Source organism: Zalophus californianus, chromosome 6, assembly GCF_009762305.2.
Source record: "Zalophus californianus isolate mZalCal1 chromosome 6, mZalCal1.pri.v2, whole genome shotgun sequence".
Taxonomy (NCBI): domain Eukaryota; kingdom Metazoa; phylum Chordata; class Mammalia; order Carnivora; family Otariidae; genus Zalophus; species Zalophus californianus.
This window is the reverse complement of record NC_045600.1, coordinates 11,429,040-11,454,537: the sequence shown is the minus strand read 5'-3', so window position 1 is coordinate 11,454,537 and position 25,498 is coordinate 11,429,040. Positions and strand designations below refer to the sequence as shown.

The window sequence follows — 25,498 nt, the reverse complement described above, 5'->3', positions numbered from 1 at the left end:
CTCCCCAGCAATAATCTAAAAAGTTCTAAAACAAAAAATAAAATACACACAAATATAGAGCAACACGTAATGTTTGGAAACGATCCATCATAGCTCGTCAACCAAGACCAGGAACAGCCAGTGCAGAAGAAATCACAAGGCGCACAGGAAGCCCGGGGCAAAGAGCTGCGGCCAGGTACTCTCTCCCGCTTCAGTTCCACCCCCCCACCACCACCCCCACGCAGCCAGGGCCATGCCACCTCTGATCCTGCCTCCTCCGAGTCACCTTTCCCTCGCCTTCTCTCTGCTCCCTGCTCCCCCACCACCACTCAGAAGCCTGGCCAGGCCCGTGGCATCTTGAGGGCACGTCTTGTGGCCTGTGCCTGCCCTGCTGGCTCCCAGGATCCAGTCTACACTCTGCCCTTGAGGAGCTGGAGGGTTGACTGGCTCACAGGGATCTTCTAGAAGGACAATGCTTGCATCCAAGGAACAGATCTCAGCCACTGAGAGCTCAGATGGTGTCAGGCCGCCTGGGGAATGGCATTTGGTCACATGGACAGGTGCACAAACCACCTCCTCTGCACATCTCAAGGGTTAGCCCCTGCCCCCCGTGGTGACACATGAGGCCCAAGCCTTCAGCAGCCACCTGCTGTGACCTCTGTCCACATAGCCCTGATAAACTTACCCATTTAACCACCTAGGTCCCTTCTGAACAGAGTTGGGGGGTGGGGTGGAAGTCCCTAAATTCTAGCCCAAAGGTAAAGGTAACCCATGTGCCAGGCCTGCTCAGGGTTTCTGATGCACAACCTTCTTTAATTGCATGCTAAAGCTCTGACCAAGGAAGAAATGGAGATTTGGAGAAGCAGCTTGTCCCCAAATCTCACAACCTTGCGAGAGTGAAGCTGGCAAAGTCCAGGGCCCGGGCATGGTGCCCAAGATGCAGAGCCACCCTGCCTCTTTTCACCAAAAGACGCATGTTCCCGGGGAGTCGGCCCGAAGCTCCGCCATCAGCAGGAGCAGGGGGCTGCCCTCCTCACCTTGTTCCCGTACTGCATGACGTGGCTGGTGTTGGTGTGAGACTTCACCAGCTGGTACTGCTTGTGGAGGGTCTCTCTGGTCAAATCCTCCTGCAGAGAGGAAAACATGGAAGTCCTCTGACCATCAGAGCCGGCGGCTGGGCCTCAGCAGAGCAGCCGGACCCCTGAGGGCTCACCACGTCTGAGTCCTCCATCCAGTTGACGCTGTACCAGTCCCCCAGGTACGTGGATCTCTTCTCGTCATAGTAACAGGCGTAGGATGACTCTGTTGGGTTGGCAGCGGTGGTCGCATAAACTAGAAGGGATTCAAGACACCTTGCCATCACACTCTGTTCCCCACTGTGGGTGGGTCCCACCTGCAGTGTGAGCCTTTCCGTCTTCCCTAGTGAAATCAAAGCTACCAGCATGGGGAGGGTACGAGGGCACAACTGTACCCAGCCCTGTGAATTTGGTTACAGCAACTGTCTAAAATTAAACGTGGAAGAAAGAGAAGCTGGTTGATAGACACTTTCTGCAGTAATAGGCAAGCACACATGCTCAGTAGGATGCCAAGCTATTTTAGAATAACACTGAGAGATTTTAATAGCTCTGGAAACTCGAAGAACATGTACCTAATTTCATTTTCAGAGAAAGTTACTATCTACTGAACGAACACTTTGAACATACATAATAGCTACCATTTACTATCTAGCTACTATGGGCTCAGAATCGTGCTGAGCAAATGTTAGCACTTAAAATGCACCACTCCCCACAGACAGCCCCGGTATACAGATGGGGATAACTGAGGGTCCACGAGGGTACTGCCCACGATCAGACAGCCAGCAAGCAATGCATCGCAAAGGACCAAAGCCGGTCCAAAGACTACGTGACCTTGGACTTAAGTAGCTTCACCAAAACCTGGAAGAGGACCGTGAGGCTCCCATTAGATTCTTTATTCCCGGACCACTAATACTGAAGAGAAGTCCACAGCTGCCCACAGATAAGCCCTCTCCCCCACTTTTGTGCACCAGGCTGCCCTAGACCCCTACTTATATAGACCACTTGGCTCTTCCCATTGGCAGAATCAGAGAATGACCAACTGCGCTGCCAAGCAACCTGCTCACCCAGCCTGGCTCAGAGGCCAGTGCTCCTACCACCTACCGTTGATGTCGGCGGGCAGGTGCCTCATCATGGACCCAGACTCACAGGCTTCAATGTAGAAGACCATCTGTGAGGCAAACAAGACAGGCGACCTCACACCCTGGCCAGGCACAGACTGTGCAGGGACGTCAGTCTGGCTCTGCCCACTCCCCTCGCCCATTCTTAAGGATCCTTTACTCTTGCTTCCGGGAGATCTCTGCTGCGAAGGCTACAGAAGCTGCCGTCATACAAACCAGAAGGACTCCAATCTATTCATCGCTCACAGACTAAAACGATCCATCATTTGAAATGATGCAGGGCAACTGGCGCCACAGATAATGCTAAGGAGAACCGTTCCGCCATCCAACACAAGAGAGACAGTGCGGCAAGCCCATTTCCACGTTTCTATCCCGGACGTGCTCAGGCCATTCAGTGTGTATAAAGGCTGCCAAGGCGGGGGGGTAGGGGGTCGGGTCGGGGGAGTAAGGGCCAAAGTGAAGTAAGATGGTGCTATCTTCCTCCCAGTGACTCCCAAACTGGAGTCAACGCTAAGAACAGCGGTCTTCAAAGTGTGGTCCCTAGATCATTAGCGTCGGTGTCAACTCAGAAAGGCAAATTCTCAAGCCTCTGTCCCCAGGCCTCTGAGTCAAACTCTGGAGGTGGGGTCCACACCCTGTTTTAATAAGAGCTCTAGTGATTCCGAGTTAACTAATAGCTAATGCCCTAGAATCACTAAAGGTGAATCCTGGAAAACCAGCGGTCAAGACTGATCAAAGGACACTCTCCAGAAACAGCAATTTGGAGTTGGGGGTGGTCATGGGGTGGTAGGCTCTGCGTCTCCTACCTTCCTCACACTCCTCCCTGCCAGGCCACCCCAAGTGCTGACGTTACCTTTTGGTACATCTTGTGTTCATACATGTAACGGATGGTCTCATTCAGGTCCTTCACGTGAAGCTGCAAGGGAAGAATACTGACATTTAGACCAACATATCAAGAGAAACCATTTGCTAGATAACACGCTACTAAAGCCCTAATGCTGCTTTGTAAATTCTTAGTTATCAGCCCTTAGAAAGAATCACAGTGACCAGCAGCATTATCCCAAAGTGGCGCCTCGCATGTTTTATTCAGATATTTCAAGGGGGGGGAAGAGAATGAGCTTTCTCATTCATTACTTTGTCTGGAGTATTCAGAGGCTGTGTTCTATTACTGCATCTAATGCCACGTACCCGAGTCTGGAGACAGTTTACTGAGGCTGGGATATGAAGAGAAATGTAGGCAATACCTGAGATGCTTCTGGATAGGTTTCAAGCTGCTAAGCGTGGCCCCTATACTCGCCTGCCACACACAGAAACCAACCCTGGTAGAACATTAGAAATGCACATCACAGTCTGGATGTCAACACCAAGCTTTTGTTTGCCACTCTCCTACTTTGTCCTCACAATGTTAAGAAAAACTGGGGCACCTGGGTGGTTCCATCGGTTAAGTGTCTGCCTTTGGCTCGGGTCATGATCCCAGGGTCCTGGGATCGAGTCCCGCATCGGGCTCCCTGCAAGGGAGCTGAGAGCCTGCTTCTCCCTCTGCCTCTGCCTGCCACTCCCCCTGCTTGTGTTTGTGCTCTCTCTCTCTGTCAAATACATAAATAACGTTAAAAAAACAACAACAACAAAAAAAAACCACAAAAAACAATGGGAAAGAAAACTCACATCGTCATTCGGAAACACCAGTATACCGGTGGCTCCGTGATCGGTGAAGTAAACGAACACGTGGTCCCGGGGGCCGCTGCCGAGAGAGGGTGACAGGCAAGGGGAGTCAAAGTTGACCAGTTCCTATTCCCATTTCTCCGAAAAGCCGCTGGAAGAAGAGGATCAAGTCTCCCAACCAGACACAAAGAGGAACACAGCACCTGCTGTCAGCCCTTGCCCTCCACTCCTGCTGAGGGTTACCCTGAGCCACAAGGCACACCAAAGAGCTTCAAAGCCATGAACTGTGGCCCGGGAGGAGGGGACATCTGCTGGGTAGTGGGTCATATGGACCAGGTGTGATGCAAATGGTGGGGACCTCTGGTAATCGGGCCTCACGCCGGCAGCCACACTTTCCAACCAGATCTCCCCCAAATGAGGAAGGAAGCCAGGACACACAGAGGAACACAGGCCTTCAGCTCAGACTTCTTCCCTTCTGGGCCCCTCAGCCTGCACACTGTTGGCCCACCTTCTGCCCTGCCCACCCGCCCACACGCCTCCTCACACCTGCCCCTGTCCTCTAGCTGCAGAGGAACAGCGCCATTTGCCAAGCATCTGAGATGGTCTGCAGGTATCGCTAACCCACATCGGTAACCCACAGCCAGCCGCAAGCAGTGAGCTGGTTTTCCCCGGTCCGAAGGTTAGCACTGTGCGTGTGAATGCGCTCCTCTCCCCACTGGGCTGACGTGGAACATGGCAACCTGACTGGCTCCAGCCTGACCGGCTCCAGCCTGACCGGCTGCAGGGCTCCGTGCCTGTCTCGGTGCATCCCGCCGGCAGTGGAACATACCAGCACGAGGATCCGTGGACAGCACAAAAGCAGTGGGTTTAAGTGACAGGGAACATTTCATTAACAATAATGAGGGACCCTGGCTCCTCGGGTGAGTTCGGGACAGAAACGGGCTCCCCAAAAGAGCCACCAGCTCTGCGCAGCCTGTCTGAAGTCAGGACAAAGTTCCCGGCTCTGTCACTTCTCAGCAGGAAACAGGCCAAGAGTAAAGAGCACCACCTGTTTCGGGTGTCAAGTCATTCAGGAAAGTGTGGGAGCCATAAAACTGCCATTACCTCTTCAAGACCTTTCCAGATCCTTTGCCCTTCACTGCTTCCTCATCGCCTCTCAACACGGCGAGGAAATTTTGTGGGGTGACATCCTACAAAGAATTGGAAGTCAAAATCAGATGCAGCTGTCATTCCAAATCCGAGCATTTGTGGAGTCCGTAGCAGACCTGGGCCAGCAGTCCACACGTCTTCAAGGCTCCGGGTTTAACAGCAAAGACTTTGGAACCAAGTAAGACCCAAAGCAAGGCCAGTGTTTCTGGGGCCTGTGCATGACCCCTTGTCAAATATTGTGTTGCCTTTGGCTGATGGCAACTCAGCAAGCCTGCCATTCCTTTCTGACCATTACAAAGTCCATGTGGGGAAACCCAAGGATGCTGGAAGGTAGGGACAAACAGCAGAGGAAAAGCGAAGTCCCACAGAGGCACGGCAGAGAGGGAGGAGAAGCATCAGCCCTGGGCCTCCCTTTGCGTTCAATATGCTGCCTACAAGGTCAAATCCCAAGGACACTTGATGTCCTTAAAGATTAAAGATAACATTGGGGGCGCCTGGGTGGCTCAGTCGATTAAGCATCTACCTTTGGCTCAGATCATGATCTCAGGGTCCTGGGATCAAGTCCCGCGTCAGGCTCCTCGCTCAGCGGGGAGCCTGCTTCTCCCTCTCCCTCTGCCACTCCCCCTGCTGATGCTGACTCTCCCTGTCAAATAAATAAAAATCTTAAAAAAAAAAGATTAACACTATTGTCCGATCATTTAAAAAAAGCAAAATAGGAAAGTATAAAGGGGGGGGGAATCACCAAAAATTCTACCACCTAAGATTCCAGACATTTCCTTGTCTCACTATATAAAAATAACTTCATAAAAATGGGATCATCGATATTACATGTATGATGTGTTCAATTGAAATGTACTTGAATTTACAAGAAACTGAAAGAATTGCTGAATTTCAGATAAATGCTTCTTCATCACCAGAAATATTAGTTCCTACACGACCTCTCTGAAATCAGGAAAGAGACTATGGCAAACCACAAGGCAGCATCATTACGGGGTTTTTAAAAAATGTGTTAATTGATACAGCTTGAATCGACTGGGAGGGATACAATTTGGAAGTGATAAACAATAGTATTAATGAAAATGATCTCAGCGAAATCCAGGGATGCTCTGCACCAGGGCCAGTGCTAAGAAAATTGAAATTGATAATTTTTTGATAATTGAAATTTCTGAATAATTGAAATAATTGATAATTGAAAATTTTCAGAAAAAAACACAGATCTATAATTGGATTAGCACCCAAGACCTCAAGAAAATCGGGTTTTACTGAAGGAAATCTATTATCAGGCTTAACGTATAAGAAGACTAGAAACTAAAAATCAGTAGACTACAACTTCTTTCTAACTTTTTTCCCCATTTTTTTCCCTCGGCTTCCTTACAAAACTCTCAGAAATTCCTCCTCAAGCACAAATCTTACTAGAAACATGAAGCAATGACCAGAGATCAGTCTAGTGAGGTTCTGACCTTGGAAATGCAAGAACGAGGGGAGAGCCATCTCTGGAATGGAAACAGACCATGCTGCCTCCAGCCCCGCACCCCTCACCTCGCCCGTGTAGTCCTTCGGGACCCCCGCGTACACGTCTGAGCCATTGGGTCTGTTGATCACAATTCCTGGTGTGGGGTTGCTGAAAACCAAAGGACACCTGTGAAGCATGCAGTGTGACGTGCCTCTGAAATCTCTCTTCAAAAACATGCCCCCATTACGTATACAAGTAGTAAGCGACTGTGTTTGCCAAAGACGTGTCTCATCTCCTGCACGGTCACCCGTGTGCCAGGGGCTCTAGGGCTGGGGGGTCTCAGGCAGCCCAGAGGCCCGAGTTCTCGGTGGGAGCGGTTGAGGGAGGTCCCGGAAACGGAGGACAGGTGTGCCTGGCCTCCTGTTGGGACCCACATAGCATCCTGGGGGCAAGATCTGAGCGAAAGACCTCCCAGAGCAAAACTACTTACAGAGAAAGCCAGGGCGAAGGACAAGACTTTAGTACAAGAGCTAGGCGTGAAAGCTCAGAATGGATTCTGAGGTGGTGATCATGGGATCAGCCCTCCTCGGCTCCAGCAGGGAAAACAAGGAGTGCAGAGACTCACACCAGTAAAGCGTGGCAGCCACAACCTGCTGCCCCCGATTTCCGTAAGAAATCAGAGAAGCAGGCGTGAGAGAACTGGTTGTAAAACTGAATTCAACAAATAATAAAAGCAAATAAGCAATAAAAGCAAAAAAGCAAATAATAAAAGCAAAAAAAAAAGAAAGAAGGGTCATTGGACCTAAGCTACAAACAAGAGTCCCCTAGGCACGGGGCCGCAGAGGCAACCCCTCCCCCTCCCCCCGCCGGTTCAGAGGTCAGGAACAAGCACTGCAGAACTCAGTGGTGAGTTCTCCAAGCCCAGAAGGAACTTACACTTTAAACTCTTCCAGAGCGCCAGCCCCAAACACCCTTCAGCACCCAACTCCTATGCCACTGCCACTGGCGAGGTGCCCCGAGCTATGTTCCAAGTTCTACATGAAGCAGCCCCGTGGGATTTCATCCGCGAGTCTTTTTACATTCTAATTCTAAGGTCTGCATTCTAACACGAATTCTAAAGATTCCTGTGAGTCTGTATGCATTTAAAAAAAATATATCCTTGGGCGCACCTGGGTGGCTCAGTCGGCTAAGCATCTGACTCTTGGTTTTGGCTCAAGTCATGCTCTCACAGGGTCCTGGGATCGAGCCCTGAGTCAGGCTCCATGCTCAGCGGGGAGTCTGCTTGAGATTCTCTCCCTCTGCCCCCCCCCCCACTGCCCCCACTCATGTGTGCGCACTCTCTCTCTAAAAGAAATAATCTTTAAAAAAAATATATCCTGAATTCACCACCAAGTTCAAAATGCTGCCTACTTACTCTTCAGAGTTGGCTATGTCATCATACATCATCACAATGATCTGTTCATCAGGAATCCCATTTCGGTGAACAATCTGGTAGGCGTGGCACGCATCCGCCTGGGAGAAATGATTTTGTCAAGTGTTAGATTTTGCCCAGAAGGGGCCAATTTTGGAGTTCTAAGGAGCAACATATTCTTTCTCATGGAAGACAAGCTTTGAATCATTCCCTATGGGTCAGGTATTTAAATTATTTTAAAACACATACATTAATATTTTTTCAACTCAAATTTTTTTAAAAATCCCCCACCTCGCCCATTACCTAAACTCTCAATTCACCCGGCAGTTGGTGTAGATGTAGACCACACACAGACATGCACGCACACACAGCACCACCACTTGGGTGACCAGAGCCTTAAAAGGTCCTGGATAATTTATTTCCCTTTTCCACACCCTATAAAAGTCTCCTGAAAGCACTGAGTTGGGTCCCAAGAACAGAATGATGAACTGCAGAGTCAAAGCTTACCTCTGTATCAAACAGGATTTTTCTGATTCTAGTAACTTCAGCTGCCAAAGCTGCTGTTGAGTGAAAACTTGGAAGTTCAGCTCAGGAATTGAAAGGAGGAATGTACTAATGTACTCTTTAGTTTAAAAAAAATAACAATCACCCCAAGGGTGACAATATTAGGGATGAAAGATAAGTTTTGTTAATGTAACTCCTTTTCCATAAAAGGGTGAAGACATTCTTCGCTTCCTTTTTCAGATGACACACGGTGTACTCCGGGACATGGGAATCATTTGGGGACAAAAGGAAAAATATCCCCCAACTTTCTGCTTCTGTTTAATGGTGTCTTTCAAGAACAAAGACAAAGGGGCGCCTGGGTGGCTCAGTTGGTTACGTGTCCAACTCTGGATTTTGGTTCAGGTCATGATCTCAGGGTCGTGAGATGGAACCCACATGCTGGGCTCCATGCTCAGCGCAGAGTCGGCTTGAGATTCTCTCTCCCTCTCCCTCTGCCTCTCCCTCTGCTTGTGTGCTCTCTCTCTAAAATAAATAAGTAAATCTTAAAAAAAAAAAAAAAAAACAAAGACATAAACAAACATGAAGAGGATAATGAGCCCAGCTATCTATCTCTCTAAGGAAGAGAGCTTTAGGAACTGGACCTTCTACACCCATTACATTCTACACATCACCGAGCACGGCAGTAAAGCACATCAAGCATTAAAGCCAGGCAACACACATGGACTTCACAGCCATGAAGGGTGTTACTATGCAGTCACTGAATGTTGGGTGGGTGAATCCAGGGTCTGACACTCAGGAGCTGCTGGATGAGTGGATGACTAAATAAATAATAAAAACTAATACATGTGTCGACTTTCTAGTACTTGTCAGGCACTGGGCCAGGACTTTCTACACATTATCTCATCTGATTCTCACAGCAACCCTACATGGTCAAGGTAATGATCCCCACTTTATAGATAAGGAACCTGGAGCTTAGCGAGGTGAGGTGACCGGCCCGAATCACCCAGCTCAGAGTGACATATCTCCGGCACTCTGACTCCAGAACTTGACACAGCTTCACGCGGGGGCCACAGAGAAATCATGAAAGTCAGAGAAGCCTGGGGAGAGTGAGCAGCTGAAAATCTAAAGAAGTCATTTTAAAATAATTACTAAGTATTTCACATACACACAAATTGTTAGAAAGTTTAAATCTCCATTTCCACGGAATAATGAGAACCCTCAACACCAACTGTGGTAGGAAAGGAAACAGCCCCGAAAGATGTCCACATCGTAATCCCCAGAGCCTGTGACTAGGTTACGCCACATGACAAAGGGGAATTAAGCCAGTGGATGGATTTAAGAAGGCTCATCGGCTGTCCCTAAAATAGGGAGGTTATCCTGGATTATTCTCCTGGATATTATCCTGGATTATGATGGATGGGCCCGACGTGATCACAGGGGTCCTTGCACGTGACAGAAGGAGGAGTTGGTATCACAGGGATTCGATATAAGAAAAGACTCAACCGTCTGCTGGCTTTGAACACAGAGGAAGGGGCCATGGGCCAAAGAATGAGGACAGCCTCTGAAAAGTCGGAAAAGGTAAGAACATGGCACCTCCTCCAGAGTCCCCAGAAAGAAACACAGCCTTTCTGACACCTGATTTAATATGTAAGACCCATTTCAGGTTTCTCACCTCCAGAGCTGTAACATAATAAACGTGTTAAGCCAAGAAGCTTGTGGTGATTTGTTACAGCAACAATAGGAAACTAACCCATTGATGGAAGTTTACTGGGATTGGCACTACACTAGGGAAAACACCTTCCCATTATCCAATCAAGTTGAAGCTCGTCCCCTCCAACCCAGTGATTCCTCTCCTAGTGAAACCCTAGAGAAACTCTACTCATGTGCAGTAGAGGATTACTCACAGCAAAAAGCAAAACAAAACAAACAAACAACAACAAGAAATAACCCAAAGGACCATCAATAGCTGGAAAATTAAACTCATGTGCTCATATAATGGGATACCATAAAGCTCACAGAAGTGGATGTCGAGGAATGAATGAAATACAATCCATGTTTCAAAACAGATGAATCTTAGGAACATAATGAGAAAAAGAGTAAGTCGCAGAAAAATACATTCAATATGATTACAGTTATATGAAGGCCAAAACAGGCTAAAAGTAAACATTATGTTGTTTACAGTTAAAGACTCATATGGTGAAACCATAAAGCAAAGCAAAGGAATGACTGACAGAAAATTCAGGCGCTTACCCTCTGGAGGGAAGGGAAGGGGACTAGATCAGATAGGGGATAAGGTCTTAGTCATGTTCTTTTTTTGTTTTTTTAGTCTGACACAGGTATTCATTTTATTATGAAATTGCACACACGTTATATACACAGTTCTTTGCTTTTTCATTAAAAAAAAAAAATGAAACCAATATGTCAGACTTCACCTACCCTAATGACAAAAGGGGAAGTGAGCAGGCACACCCACCCACTCCCCAAGGTAACAAGTCATCCTATTACTGATTCAGCAGAAGCCAGGTTCATTTAAAAAAAATAAAAACACTTAGGAATATATCTAATAAAAGTGTAAGACTTGTACACTGAAAATTCGAGAACGTTGCAGAGGGAAATTAAAGAAGATTCAAATGAATGAGAGACACCTCATATTCGTGGATCAGAAAACTTAATACTATTAAAATTAAAAAAATATGTATCAGCAGGCTTTTCTGCAGAAGTGGACGAGATGATCCTAAAACGTATAGGAAATTGCAAAAATCCCAGAATAGCCAAAAGTAGTTTTGAAAAAGTTGAAGGGCTTTCACTTCCTTTCGTATACTGAATGTATTATATACTGTATTCCTAAAATAAAGTAAGCTAAAGAAAACATTACTAAGAAAATTATAAGGAAAATATATTTACAGTATTGTACTGTATTTACTGAAAAAGATCTGCATATAAATGGACCTGCACAATTCAAACCCATGTTGTTCAAGGGTCACCTGTACATTGGGGAAAGGACAGTCTTTTCAACAAATGGTGCTGGGACCATTTGGAAATCCACATAAAAAGATGAACTTGGGTCTTCATTTCACACCATTTACAAAAATTAAACCAAAATACATCACAGACTTAAGTGTAAGGGCTAATACAATAAGACTTTGGAAGATAACTGAGAAAATCTTCAGGACCTTGAGTTATAACTGCCAAAGATGTTGAAGATACAACACTAAAAGCATGGTTTATAAAAGAAAAATATTAATACACTGGACATCAGCAAAATTAAAAACCTGAATGCTTCAAAAGACACCATTAAGAAAATGAAAAGACAAGTAACAGAGTAAGAGAAAACATTTGCAAAACACGTAATGAGAGAACTTGTATCTAGAATGTGCAGAGAATTAGAGTACTGCAATATGACAATCAACCGAATCCAAAATAGATTTTGAACAACATTTCACCTAAGGTACACAAATGGCTAAAAAGCACATACGATGCTCAATATCATTAGTTATTAGGGAAATGTCAGTTAAAACCATAAGACACCAATTCACAGCTAGACGGACAATAACAAGTGTTGGCGAGGACGTTGAGAATCAGGAACCTCCTCCATTCACTGCTTGTGGGAATGTAAAATGGTGCAGCCATTTTGGGAAGCAATTTTAACAGCTTCTTAAAAGGCTAAACATAAAGTTACCATAAGACCCAGCAATTCTATTCTTTCTGCCCAAGAGAAACAACATTTATCCGAAGATTTACAGAAAAATGTTCTTAGCAACATTATTCATAATAGGCAAAAAATGTAAACAACCCAAATGTCCATCAATTGGTAAATGGACAGATAAAATGTGGTCCATACATACTATTTAATATTCCTTGCCAATAAAAAGGAACAAAGTACTGACACACTACAACACAGATAAACTTCAAAAACATTACATTAACAGAAACAAAAGACTACACGCCAAATGGCTCCATTTATGTGAAATGTTCAGAAATGGCAAATTAGAGATGGAAGGCATATTTTTAGTGGTTGTCTGGCACTGGGGGTGGGGGCTGCAAAGGGGCTGGAAGGATCTAACTGGGTAGACAGATGTGTTCTAAAACCGATTTACGGCGCTGTTTGCCCCATTTGGTAAATTTACTAAGGAATCATTGAGTTGTATACTTGAAATGGGCGAATTACATAAGCCATGTAAAATATGCTTCAGTAAGGCTATATATTTTAGAAAAAGCAGGTTCAGCGTGTCCTGTGTTGGCGCTCTCCTCCACTATCTGGACTCCTCACCACCTTGACAGGCACATGCTTTTATCTCCATGTTGAAAATGGGGACAAACTCGGGAAGGGCTCAGAGAATCCAACACGGGTCTCCTGACCCCGACCATGCCTTGTGCCCTTTTTCCACAAGCAGCACTCTCAAAGTCAGGTCATGGTTCTCCCCTGGGTCCGTGGAGGTACTTGAGGTAGCCTCTAACTCTGTGACTTCAAAGGGGTTCTTTGTTAAGACTCAATTCTACTCACTGGCACTCAAAATAAGTAAGAGTAGGGTGAAACCAAGTCAAATACTTCAGAAACAGTGTTAAAGGCCACTTGAATTACTTCCCTGGAACATCTGGCCCATATGTATTTCCTCCTTAAAATGAGAAAAGCCTAGGAGGCAGCATGGGAAGGGGGTATTGAGCAAGACCACAAAGAAGGCAAAGCCCTCTGGACTACAGAACAGACAGGGCTGTGAGTCAGCTTGTTTCACAGCTGGCGCTAGGCGTTCGGACGGGCGTGCGGAAGCATCCCGTGATCCCGATGTCAGCCACTGTCCAACACTGTCTTCTCCTGCTGCCTTCACCTCAGGCCCACTGTCGGCTAAATGAGGACAACCACCTGGGACCCAAGCTTAAATTCAATCGCCACACTCCAGTCATGGTCACCGTAAGGGGGCCCACCTTCCAGCCAGGTAAGGATCTGAGAAGGGGGCCTCACGGTCTGCTCATGGATACACACATATTATCACTTCCTGGTGCATGCTGAGCACGGTGAGGTGAGGCAGGGGTTCTCTGTAGAGTTGCCTCACTGAGCCCACCACAATTCAAATGTTCCACAGGAGACTCAAAGGTTTAAAGTGAGATGGGGCGGGGGAGAGAGAGACAGAAAGCAGTGGTTGCGTGGGGCTGGGAGGGGAGCAGGCACTGACTGCAAATAGGCACTAGGGAACTTCCTAGAATGATGGAAGTATCCTAAAACTGGACTGTGGCAATGCTTGCAGAACAGCAAAAATTTGCTCAAACTCATAGAGTTTGATACAGTTACCACAGGTGAATTGTAGGACATGTGAATGGATGCCTCCATAAAGCTGTTTTTAAAAAGTGATGATTGCACACACTTTTTAAAAATCTATAAAATGAAAGGTGGTCTTTCTGAAATGTGATGGCTCTGCCACTTGGCTCCTCCATCACATCGCTTCCTCCCAATTCTAACAAGTGCGGGTTCTAGGCTTCTCCCTCTCCACCTCAACTGAAACCCGCTTATCTGCCTCCGGGCCCCCAGGACAATGTTCTTAAAGCTTCCAGAAGGAGGTGGCAGCCCCCTTTATCTCCAGACCGGGCCGGGGGGGGGGGGGGGGCATCAGCACCCTGCAGCTCCCACCCCTGCCAACACACGGCAAACAACCTTCTCCTTGGGAACCCTACTGCTAGCCACTGCCTCAAACCCTCCCAACCCCCAGCCTCCCGGTGACCCCTGGCTCACATGTGCTGCTCCTCCCCATTCCTGTCATCCCCAAAGACCCCGTGTGACAGTGAACTTCACCAGCCATCTACTTCAGCAGCCGCCCCTGCTGCTCCACCTGAGCTCTTCCTCCACCACATGCTCAGACCTCTGTCCTGAAAGCAACCCTCTGGGACACCTGGGTGGCTCAGTCGTTAAGCGTCTGCCTTCCGCTCAGGTCCTGATCCCAGGGTCCTGGGATCGAGCCCTGCATCAGGCTCCCTGCTCCCCCAGCAGGAAGCCTGCTTCTCCCTCTCCCATCCCCTCTGCTTGGGTTCCCTCTCTCCTTGTCTCTGTCAAATAAATAAATAAAATCTTAAAAAAAAAAAAAAAAAAGAATTCTGAAAGTAACCCTCCTCCAACCCCAGTTCCTCCTCTGGCAGCCTGGGGACAAGCCTGTCCCCAGATGCTGCTTGCACTTTGGGACCTCTCCCTCTCTCCTCTGCCCTGGCCACTGCAGAAAGCTGCCCTCCCAAGGCCTTGCCCCGCACCACCTCCCCCCCACCCCAGGACACTGGATGCAAAGCGTCCACCAGCCGCACCTCAGACCAACCCTCCTCGCGGTCATCCAGTAATCCCAGCCAAAGATGGAAAACAGAGAAACCCAATTTGATCAAGACAAAACATGATTTAAATAACCATCCTGGGGCTCCTGGGTGGCTCAGTAAATTAAGTGTCTGACTCCTGCTTTCCACTCAGGTCATGATCTCAGGGTCCTGGGATCAAGCCCCGTGGCAGGCTCCACGCTCAGCTGGGAGTCAGCTTGAGATTCTCTCTCCTCACCCTCTGCCCCTCCCCCTACTCAGGCACGCGGGCAGGCACACGTGCACACTCGCTCTCTGTCTCAAATAAATCAATCTTAAAAATCAACAAATAAATAACCATCATCAAGCATAGAACAAAGTACTCAGCAGCGATTTAAATCGTGCCTGGTGGGGACACCTGGGTGGCTCAGTCGGTTAAACACCTGCCTTCAGCTCGGGCCGTGATCCCAGGGTCCTGGGATCGAGTCCCACGTCAGGCTCCCTGCTCAGTGGGGAGCCTGCTTCTCCCTCTGCCTGCTGCTCCCCGTTTGTGCCCATCCATCTCCCTCTCACAAATAAATAGAATGTTAAATCAACAAACAACAAATTGAAAAGCCCAAACATTAAAAAAAAATAATAAATTAAAATAAATTAATTGTGCCCAGTGTACCTGTCCTCCCTAAACAAAAGAAATTTGTGATAATGAGTGATGTTAATCCAAGGAAAAGGTAAACCTCCATAAAAATCTAAGTTTATAAGTCTGTATAGGTTCTACTAGGAAAATTCTTTCCGATGCTCTTTTAATGATTAGCCTCCAAAGTCAAGAAAGCAAAGGCTGGCAGCAGCTGAGAATGGAAGCAGTCAGCAGTGCCACGGGCTGAGGTCAGCAATGACTCAGCGCATGCAGTTCCTCCACACGGAGGCTGGGATGAGTATTTCACTCTTATTCCAGGATGGGTATTTCACTCTAGGGCCACTTCTTTTGCCTTGCTTCCCTTCAATCGATTTTGATATTATTTCACCCAGGGAAACTAGCAAAACTTCAAAAAAGAAAAAAAAAAAAGGTTTTCTGGGAGCAAAGGGTAACTGGAGTCCTATATTTAATAATGTTTAATCAATAAATAATATTCTTTTAAAGTCGGTTGTGTACAAACCAACACAGCTGCTGACTCAGCCTGTTCACTCTCGGTGACCTGTATTTAATGCCTTATCTTCTGAACTCGTGGTTACAGAGGGAGGAGAAAATCGAGAGATGATCAGCTATATACTCAGGTTGCTCCTCTGTAAACGGGTCAGGTCTGTGGTTAAGTATTAAACAGTAAAGGGACCGTTTTGCCATGACAACAACTTTTCAATTAAGCCAAATTTCTTGTTCGGCTAACGTACAAGACCATTCATGAAATAGGTCATTCAACAATCATCACATTTTAGAGCTGGTAGCGAGTTCTTCTAAACCAACCCCCTACTTAAAACAGGTATGAAAACCACCAGCCAGGAGGGAAACACGCAAGGCAGCACTGTCACGCCTCCAGGCGCGCGGACTCCAGGCCTGCGCCGTACCATACAGCAGCCTCCGGCCACACGTGGCAACTGCACACTTCAAGTGTGGCCAGTCCAAACTGAATGCATCATGAATGCAAATGCATGCCCGATCTTGATTTTTTTTTTTTTTTAAGATTTTATTTATTTATTTGACAGAAAGAGAGCACAAGCAGGGGGAGTGGCAGGGAGAGGAAGAAGCAGACTCCCTGCTGAGCAAGGAACCCGATGCGGGACTCGATCCCAGGACCCTGGGAGGACCCCAGGATCGTGACCTGAGCCGAAGGCAGTCGCTTAACCAACTGAGCCACCCAGGCGACCCCGATCTTGATGATTCAGTGAAAACAAAGACATAAAGTATCTCATTATTAACTCTGTATTGATTACAGTGAAATGATGATAGCTTGCCTATACTGGGATAAATAAGACACAGCTAAGTTAATTTCATCTGATACTTTTTACTTTAAAAAAAAAAAAATGTGGCTAGGGGGCGCCTGGGCAGCTCAGTCTGTTAAGGGTAAGACTCTTGATTTTGGCTCAGGTCATGATCTCAGAGTCGGGGGACTGAGCCCTGCACTGGGCTCAATACTTAGTAGGGAGTCTGCTTGGGATTCTCCCTCTCCTTTTCCCTCTGCCCCTCCCCACTGTGCGTGCTGTCTCTCTAAATAATAAATCCTTAAGAAACAGAAACAAAGATGCCTCATGTGATGCTTGTACCAGAGCCCTGGGCCTCAGGCCTGTCTGCACCGAGCTTGCTGTGTGGCCTGGGGCCAGTCTCCTCCTGTATTTACGGCTCAGTTTCCTTACCTGCAAAATGAAGGCGTTAGACCAGTAGGTCTCAACTGGGGACATCTGACAAAGGCTGGAGACATTTCTGGTTGTTACAGTGGACAGGTGATGCTCCAGGTATCTAGTACATGGAGGTCAGGGATGCTGCCAAACATCCTACTTCACACAGGGCAGCCCCATAACAAAGAATACCTGGCCCCAAATGTCAATAGCGCCAAGGGTGAGAAACCCTGTGTGAGACTGAGGTGACTCCATAGGGCCATTTTGAGGAACCGCCAAACTGTTTTTCAAAATGGCTGTACCATTTTATGATCCCCGCATTTCTCCACATCCCTGCCCGCACACATACTTTTGCCAGCCTTCAGGAGCGTGAATGGCTTTTTACAAAGTCTGTTCTACAGACAATGCCCTGGATTGTTTACAGAATACCAGGGTCACAAAGAAAACCATTAGCCACTGTCTTACCTGGTGCCTATAATTGTACCAGCCGTTTGAACCCGCGACAATCACCACCCAGTGCTTGCCCCCATCCTCGGGATCATCTACAGGAACAGCACCGATGCCCAGGACCACGCTGAGCAACACGGCTACTTCCCAAATCATTCTGTGCCTCCGAGTTCAGTGGCAGAAATCTGGGAAGAAAAAAGCAGAGTCAAGCAAAAAAGGAATGACAAAAACAGAAGAATACTGTAGGCCCCTAAGATTATATCACAGCCCATGGGTCAAAACGATAAGACCATTTAGTTATCAGATGGAACAGCCTAAGGATAAAAATGATGACAGAGCAGAATTTTACCTTTGGCTCTGCAGCCCCTTTCCCTAGGGGGAGAAGAATCGACCCAGCTCTCTCTCACTACAGGTTGAAGTTAAGGGTATAAACCAAAGAATAGTGGGAACACTCTTTGGGCAACCTTAAAAGGTTTTAACAAGTTTTGGTCACAACTTGGAATACAGCAGATAAAACTCACCAACAAAATTCACCGTATTGGAAAAATGTCTACCACATTGTATGAAATGTTTGCAAGAAAAGAACATACATGTAATGTGTGCGTACAAAATGTGGAAGGCAGACATAAAAATTTAACAGTAGTTACTGACTGGTGGTAGGTGGAATTCAGGATGATTTTCTTCCTATTTCTTTTTACTACCATTAACAGCTATTACTTATGCAATAAAGTGTATAAAAATTCAATGTGTGTCCAATATAAATACTGAGGGGCGATTCCTAAGTTGTAAGCGAGTTATCTGGATAAGCTATAGGCAAAGAGTGGCAGCCCAAGTTAATGTCTTTGTACATTTATAACCCATTTACACGTAGTTAATACAGCAGGCAGAGCACAAGTTTTAGTCCTTGTTTTACAGGAAGGGGAGGTTAAAGCAAGAGAAGCTAACTTGTCCAATACCCATGGTTAGCCAGCTCTGGCCAGAGACCAAAACCCATGTCTTCTCAGTTCCCGGCTCGGTCTTTCTGCTGCATGGTCCTACACTGAGACTTCATTCCTGATGAAGCACATGCCCAATTGTATACTCCACTGCCTAAACGTCCCAAGTTTTAAAGCACAAAGGCAGTAGTACTCAGGCCCCGCCCTGGCCTCCTTGCATCGTTCACATCAGACCCTGCCCCGCAACCTGAATACGTTATTCTAAAAAAAACAGCCTTCTTGTGACAGACGCTAGGCCTGTCACATTAAGAGGAAAAACAGTCTCTGAGATGTAGGGACTCAGCAGAACAAAGTCCACGAGGCTGACCTCAGACTCTTCTGTCATTTGTCAAACAGTGCTCACTCACTCACTGGCTTATTCATTCACACAGCCAGCCAGAGGCTCCTGCCGGAAAACACACTGGATGCTCTGAACGCAGTAGGGACAGGACAAATCCTCTGTCCTCAGGGGGCACGCAGCCAGCTAAGGGATGAAACTCCTGTAAGCTTAAGAAACCATCCTTAGCATCCTGTGCCTAACACTGTGCTCAAACTCAAAATGGACTGAGCAGTGGGTTTCCCCCCAAAGGCGAGGGAACAGAAAGCCCTGAATCTGATAAAAGTTTAAAAACCTAAAAGCGCCTTAGGTTAGTGCTTCTCCAAACCGACTGTGACTTCCATCCTCTGGGGATGCAATTCTGATCCAGTAGGCCTGGGCTGGGCCTGAGACTCTGCATTTCCAACAGGCTACAGGCAATGCCCAGGACTCAACTTTGATGTAGCAGGGCTCTCCATTAACCTTGGTGGGCTCTTGTTCACCTCTGGTCTTAAGCCCCACGGGCCAACACTACTCCTTACCCACCACCTGCCTCCGATACCCCCTTTAGGAAATTTTTTTTTTTTATTTTTATTTTAAGTAGGCTCCACGCCCAATGTGGGGCTTGAACTCATGACCCTGAGATCAAGAGTCACATGCTCCACTGACTGAGCCGGCCAGGTGCCCCATCCAGGAACTCAATTCTTACTGTATAATGTATATCCACATTTCTTTGGCGTCACTGCAAAACTGCCCATGGATGAACGGGTAACTACAATAAGGTACCCTAGGTTTATTCTTAAGCTTATTCTGAAATGGCCATGCTTTTTGTTTGTTGTGTTTTGTTTTTTAGTACAGTACAGGACGGATGAGGTCAGGGAACAGATGAAGGCAGTGGACTGCCCAGGCCACCCCGGTGCCAGAACCAGCTGGCCTTAACGTGTTAACATGCACCTGAGGACGCTCTCCCAAGTCCTCTTGACATGACCGGGGCTCACCGTAGGGCTGGGAGGTAACAGCAAGGGCGACAGTGACTACAGAGGGGACCCCCCCCCCCCCCCCCCCCCGCCCCACGCAGCAGCTCTTTGATTCTGAGCTCACCCGGCGGCCTCCTGACTGCACTTGAACCTCCCTGGGAAGTCTTCCCCTGGGGCAGCAGTTGGCACACTTCTTCTCTAAAGGGCTGGACAGTAAATAGTTTACCCTGCAGATCACACCACCTCCCTTATGACTGTTCGGCTCTGCCCCTGTACTGTGAAAGCAGCCAGAGACCATAAGTATACCAGTGGGTGGGGAGTTGTTCCAATAAAGTCAGGACAGGTGGGTCTCTTTGGCCCGCCCTAGGGCGTGAGACTACGCCCTCAGCCCACGTGACCAGTATACAGCCTGGCTGGCTCTTATCTTCCAGCAGCAATCATTATACGGGCTCCCTGGTTTACACACCAGTCTCTGAGTTTGGTTCATGTGACTGAATCATGAAGAGGCTCCTTCCTGGGGAGGCCCTGCCATGTGACTTTACCCCTTCCTACTTAGGGACAAAAAGAATACATAAAACACCAGAATCACAAAGCTGGCCTGACCGTGAACCACGGAAAGGACACCACCAGCCTAACTGCCTAAATTGGCAAACACCACAGCAGGTACTGAAAAAGCACCGCCAGGTTATTTTTACAAATTCAAATTCATCTGTCATTCTTCTACTAATATGCTAGCATGCTACCCCTCAGTGAGGAAATGTGCCTATTAAAACACAAATGATACTTTCACAGTTAACGTTTGGCAATGGTTCCTGTCTATCACCTTTTTTGTTTCTTATAAACACAGAGTACGGTTCCTTGAACAGAATGGCAAGCAAAAAGCCTCACAGTATGACACTGATTGGAAAATGTCACTTAAAAAACACGTATGTTAAGGGGTGCCTGGGGGACTCAGTTAAGCATCCAACTCCTGATCTCAGTTCAGGTCTTGATCTCGTGAGTTCGAGCCCCGTGTTGGGCTCCACGCTGGGTGTGAAGCCCACTCAAAATAAATGAAATTTAAAAAACACATATGTTCATACCATTTGGGGAAACATAGTGGGGCTTGGGGTGAAGATGAGATGTGAAAGTAATACAATCTCTCCACTACCCTCAGCAAGAACATGTCTTAAAGCAAGCAGCCTCACCCAGCCATTTCCTGATCAGCAGTATTCTTGGCAAAGTCAAAGCCTCAAAACAAAATCACAATCTTGCAACATAACATACTATGATTCTTGTTCTATCAAAGAGAAAAGTTCAGGAAGACAAAGTAAGTGATTCCTGCTGAGCTAGCTCTTCAGGATGGCTGCTTCTGCAGTCTCCCCACCCATCCATCCAACATCCAACACACACAGCCTGAGCACCCACTAGGTGCTCCCAGGCACCGAACAGGGAACCAAATGACAGAACCCTTCACTGAGCTGACATTCCAGCGGGAAGAGACACACAATTTAAATCCACACATTGTCAGAGGGGATGAGTGTTAAGGAAAAATATAATGCAGGAGGAGTGGGAGGCATCATTTTTCAAAATGGAAAGACTTGAAGGAGGCAAGGAAGTCTACCCACTTCTAACAGCAAAATGCTGGAAGCAATATACATGGTCATCTGGACAGAGGGCTGTCTAGCTAAATCAGTCATGGTACACCCTTATGATGGGACCCTGTGGAGCCTTTAGGAAGAGCAAGGTGGATCTCGATGGGCCGAGAGTGGAAAGATCTCCAAGGGGGCTGTAAAGAATGTATGCAGAGTCTGCTAACCATTTGTGGGGAGAAAATGACAGACAGGTGTGACCCTAACCAGGGGAGAAAAGGTGTCCCCCACAACGACACGTGTTGATATGCTGCACGGGGCGGCAGAGTGGGCTTCTGCAATAAGCCATGCAATGTACGCTTCACACAATCCTCACAGAAGCCTGTAAGCCAGCCTCATCGCTCTGTTCACGGAGCTGAGAAAAAAGAGGCTGGGCAGAGAGAAACGTGCTGGTAACTGCTGGGGCTGACACACAGATCTGCTCCAGAGACTGCTTTTTCTACTACACCCCCTCGCTTGTCACAAAAAGAGTTGTTCATGTGAAGGTCTGCGAGACCGGGTAACCAAAAGTGGGCACACAACATGCCCCACTCAGGGCCCAAACCCTTCCTCCAGCAGGTCACCACCCACCCTCCAACCAGGCTCTTTGCCATCCTACTGTTTTAAGGCACTTGTGGGCAATCTGTATAAAGAGTTCTCCTCTTTGAAGAGCCCTTCAAAGGAAAACCTGAACCACACAAGCCAAGATCAACGGCCAACCCTTTACGAATGAATTTTGCCAGCCTCCAATGACAAGTCCTCCGCTGTTGCCATTGGTCCTGCATCCCTCTCAGGCTACAGGGCTACACAAGGTCAGTAATTCCATTAAAGGACTCCATTTGACTTAAAGAAGTATGCTAGCAAGTGAGGTTCAATTCATTTGAGAGGTTTGGGACAGAATGCCCATTCTAGATAAACTGTCACCAGCAATACAAGTAATGAGGCCCCAATCACAGGACTATCAAAGTCAAGTTCAAACCAAGGTCTGACACCAAAGCCTATATTTTAACTACCCTCAGGTGTGAACTCTCACTGCCAGTCCTGATTTGCTACTGGCTCTGGGTTGGAAACAGGGAATCATCAAAGCCGAGCAAAGCAGCTAACTAGACAATGACATCTGAAGACAGCCTTCCAAACCTGAAGGTCTTTGATCCTGCTCCTTACTCTCCAGGGGCTTACAATAAGATCAACGTGAGTGGACCCTGACTGACCACATGCAAGAGAGCCAAGGAGAGATGAGAAGGACCCCTCCTTGACCGAACTGAGTCAAGCTCCTCTGAGCCCCCATCTCAAGTAGGTCTTGGCCTGCTAAGTTCAGTTTACCAAGAATCCCACGAGAATAGCCCACCTTTGATACCTAATCAAGGTCCCTTGTAATTTTCCATCCACTGACCCTCTCAGCCTGCCCATAAATCCCAACTATCCTTGCTGTATTTGGAGTTGAACTCAGATCTACACTGAAGTATCTGTCCCTAATGTAATTGCTGGAATAAAACCTGTCTTGCTTGCTGTTTTTAACAAGTGTTTAGTGTTTAGTGCAATTTCTCTAACACAGGACACACAGCTACTAAGTCAGGGGAGACCCTTCCCTCTCTGGGCCTTAATTGTCTGTGCAATGAGATGGTAGAACTGAATTATTAAGGGCAGATTCAGTTCTCAAACCTTTTAACTTCCTGTTTTACAAGTGAGATTAACACAAAATCCAGGGGCACCTGGGTGGTTCAGTCAGTTAAGTGTTTGCCTTCGGCTCAGGTCATGATCCCAGGGTCCTGGGATGGAATCCCACGTCCAGGTCCCTGCTCAGTGGGGAGTCTGCTTCTCTCTCTACCCCCTGCCCATGCGCACTCTCTTTCTCACAAAAATAAATTTTAAAAATTAAAAAAAAAGGAAAAACAAAATAAATAAAACAAAATCCAACTAGCTCTTATCTCAAATGAAAACTACTTTATTAAGGTTAATCAATATTTTTCCTACAGGGAAAATTTCTGATTCAGGGGCAAACTGGATTCTAGATTAGAGCATGGCCTTTAAGGTTACCTAATTCTGACTCTATGCAATTTTTTTCTTTACATCTCTGTAAACTGGGTAACCGCAATGCAAACAATTCTTACCTAAAGACATACAAATGAATTCCATAAAGTGGAGGCTGGGTTGATTTCCGGTTGTAGAAAGACGCCAGTTTTGCCTGCCATTTGCCCATTCATTTCATTATTTCTGACCCTGGAGTCTCCTTTGATCTGGCTGCAACCATCACACTACATTTCCTCATTATAAGTTAAATGTAATCTTTAGTACTTGCTCACTTTTATACCTGTATCGAGTGATGACTTTACCTTTTTTAAAAATTATCTTTTGGGGTGCCTGGGTGGCTCAATTAAGCACTGACTCTTAGTTTCAACTCAAGTCATGATCTCATGGATCATGGGATTAAGCCCCCCGGGGGGGGGGGGGGTTGGGCTCCACACTCAGGGGGAGTCTGCTTGAAGAGTCTCTCCTCTGCCCCTCCCCCTCACTCTTTCTCAAATAAATAAATAAATCTTTTTACAATTGTTTTTTAACATTACAAAAAGCATAAGTAACTAAATCATATTTCCAAATAGACACAATCAATAAACACTTTTAAAATCTCCTAATGGTTAGAAGAATTTTGGAATCTAGCAAAGTAAAATTTGCCCAGTGGTAAACAGTTTTTCCACATTTTTATTTTCACAGTTATCTGACACTTGAATCCCTTTTACCACAATTACTATTTTTGAAATCTGGTTTCAATGTAGTTTGTAATATTTTCCCACAATGACTGAATGACTTTTCTAGCTAGATGTGAATTAAGCTAAATTTTGTTATAAGTTATAGTCAAGAAATTGAAAGGTAAACATTATAGAAATGTACTAAGTACAATGTAAAACACCTGTTACCTCTCCTCAAGCCCATGAACTGTTAATATTTTGCAAATCTGAGAACTCTCTCCCCATAAAACAAATACAATATTAGAGGAAATTCCTTCCCATGCCCCATCCCATTCTCCCCACCACCAGAAGATAACCATGATCATAAGTTAACATTTCTTTTTCTTTCTTTCTTCTTTTTTTTGTGCAAAAAGGTGATTTTATTAAAGCATGGGGACAGGACCCATGGGCAGAAAGAGCTGCATAAGTTAGCATTTCTTTTCATTCACTTTATTATACTTTTAAAACATATATGTCCACTTTGTAAACATTCCCTTCTAAGGGACATTTAGGCGGTTTCAAAAATTTATCATTATAGGGCGCCTGGGTGGCTCAGATGGTTAAGCGTCTGCCTTCGGCTCAGGTCATGATCCCAGGGTCCTGGGATCGAGTCCCGCATCGGGCTCCCTGCTCCTTGGGAGCCTGCTTCTCCCTCTGCCTCTCTCTCTCTCTCTCTGTCTCTCATGAATAAATAAATAAAATCTTTAAAAAAAAATAAAAAAAAATTTCTCATTATAAATAACGTTGCAGTAAACACCCTAATACTCCTCTCCTTGCAAACAAATGTCTCTGTTTCTCTAGGCTACTTTCTAGAAGTGGAACCACTTGATCTTAAGATATACACACTCATTGTTTTAAAAGATTTTATTTGACAGAGAGAGAGCTCAAGCAGGGGGAGCGGCAGGCAGAGGGAGAGGGAGAAGCAGGCTCCCCGCTGAGCAGGGAGCCTGATGTGGGGCTGGATCCCAGGACCCTGGGATCATGACCTGAGCCAAAGGCAGAAGCTTAATCGACTGAGCCACCCAGTTGCCCCCAATGGTACCCTTAATCTTTAAGGACATCAAGTGTCTTTGGGATTTGATCTTGTAGGCAGCATATTGAACGCAAAGGGAGGACAAAATCTAAATCTCTCACAGCAGCACAGAAGGCCCTGCAAGATGTACCACTCTATTCTTATGAAACAGAGCTCATGAAATTCACCACCCACATGAAATCCCTTGTTCCAACCAGGCTCCAAGACCGGGGTCCAACATCGCGGCTCTTTCCATGCCTTCACCATGCTGTTTTCCAGGTGAAACATTCTTCCTTCATCACACTAGCTCCTCCGATCCCTCAAACTCCATTGAGGCGCTTCTCTGCAAAGTTCTACCTCTTCCCACAAATAAGGATTAGATGCTTCCAACAGGGTTAGATGCTGCCCCTGTGCAAACCTGTAACTGAAATGATTCTCTATTGACTGCCTCTCCCCTTTACAAAAAAAACCCAGCTCAATGAGTAAGGC

At 46.6% G+C, this 25,498-nt stretch overlaps 1 protein-coding gene across 2 annotated transcripts in view; it reads right to left on the bottom strand.

Annotated features, from left to right (window-relative positions):
* LGMN (legumain) overlaps positions 1-25,498 on the bottom strand; it is a 33,089-nt gene that overhangs the window by 6,631 nt on the left and 960 nt on the right. For both annotated transcript variants that reach the window (XM_027571388.2, XM_027571389.2), the window contains exons 2-10: positions 17,413-17,579; positions 7,852-7,949; positions 6,524-6,605; positions 4,940-5,025; positions 3,839-3,914; positions 3,027-3,089; positions 2,157-2,223; positions 1,193-1,311; positions 1,017-1,106 (exon numbers count right to left, since the gene is read on the bottom strand). In XM_027571388.2, the coding sequence (XP_027427189.1) occupies positions 1,017-1,106; positions 1,193-1,311; positions 2,157-2,223; positions 3,027-3,089; positions 3,839-3,914; positions 4,940-5,025; positions 6,524-6,605; positions 7,852-7,949; positions 17,413-17,550 (819 nt within the window). In that variant the 5' untranslated portion in view covers positions 17,551-17,579. The remainder of the gene's footprint in view (positions 1-1,016; positions 1,107-1,192; positions 1,312-2,156; positions 2,224-3,026; positions 3,090-3,838; positions 3,915-4,939; positions 5,026-6,523; positions 6,606-7,851; positions 7,950-17,412; positions 17,580-25,498) is intronic.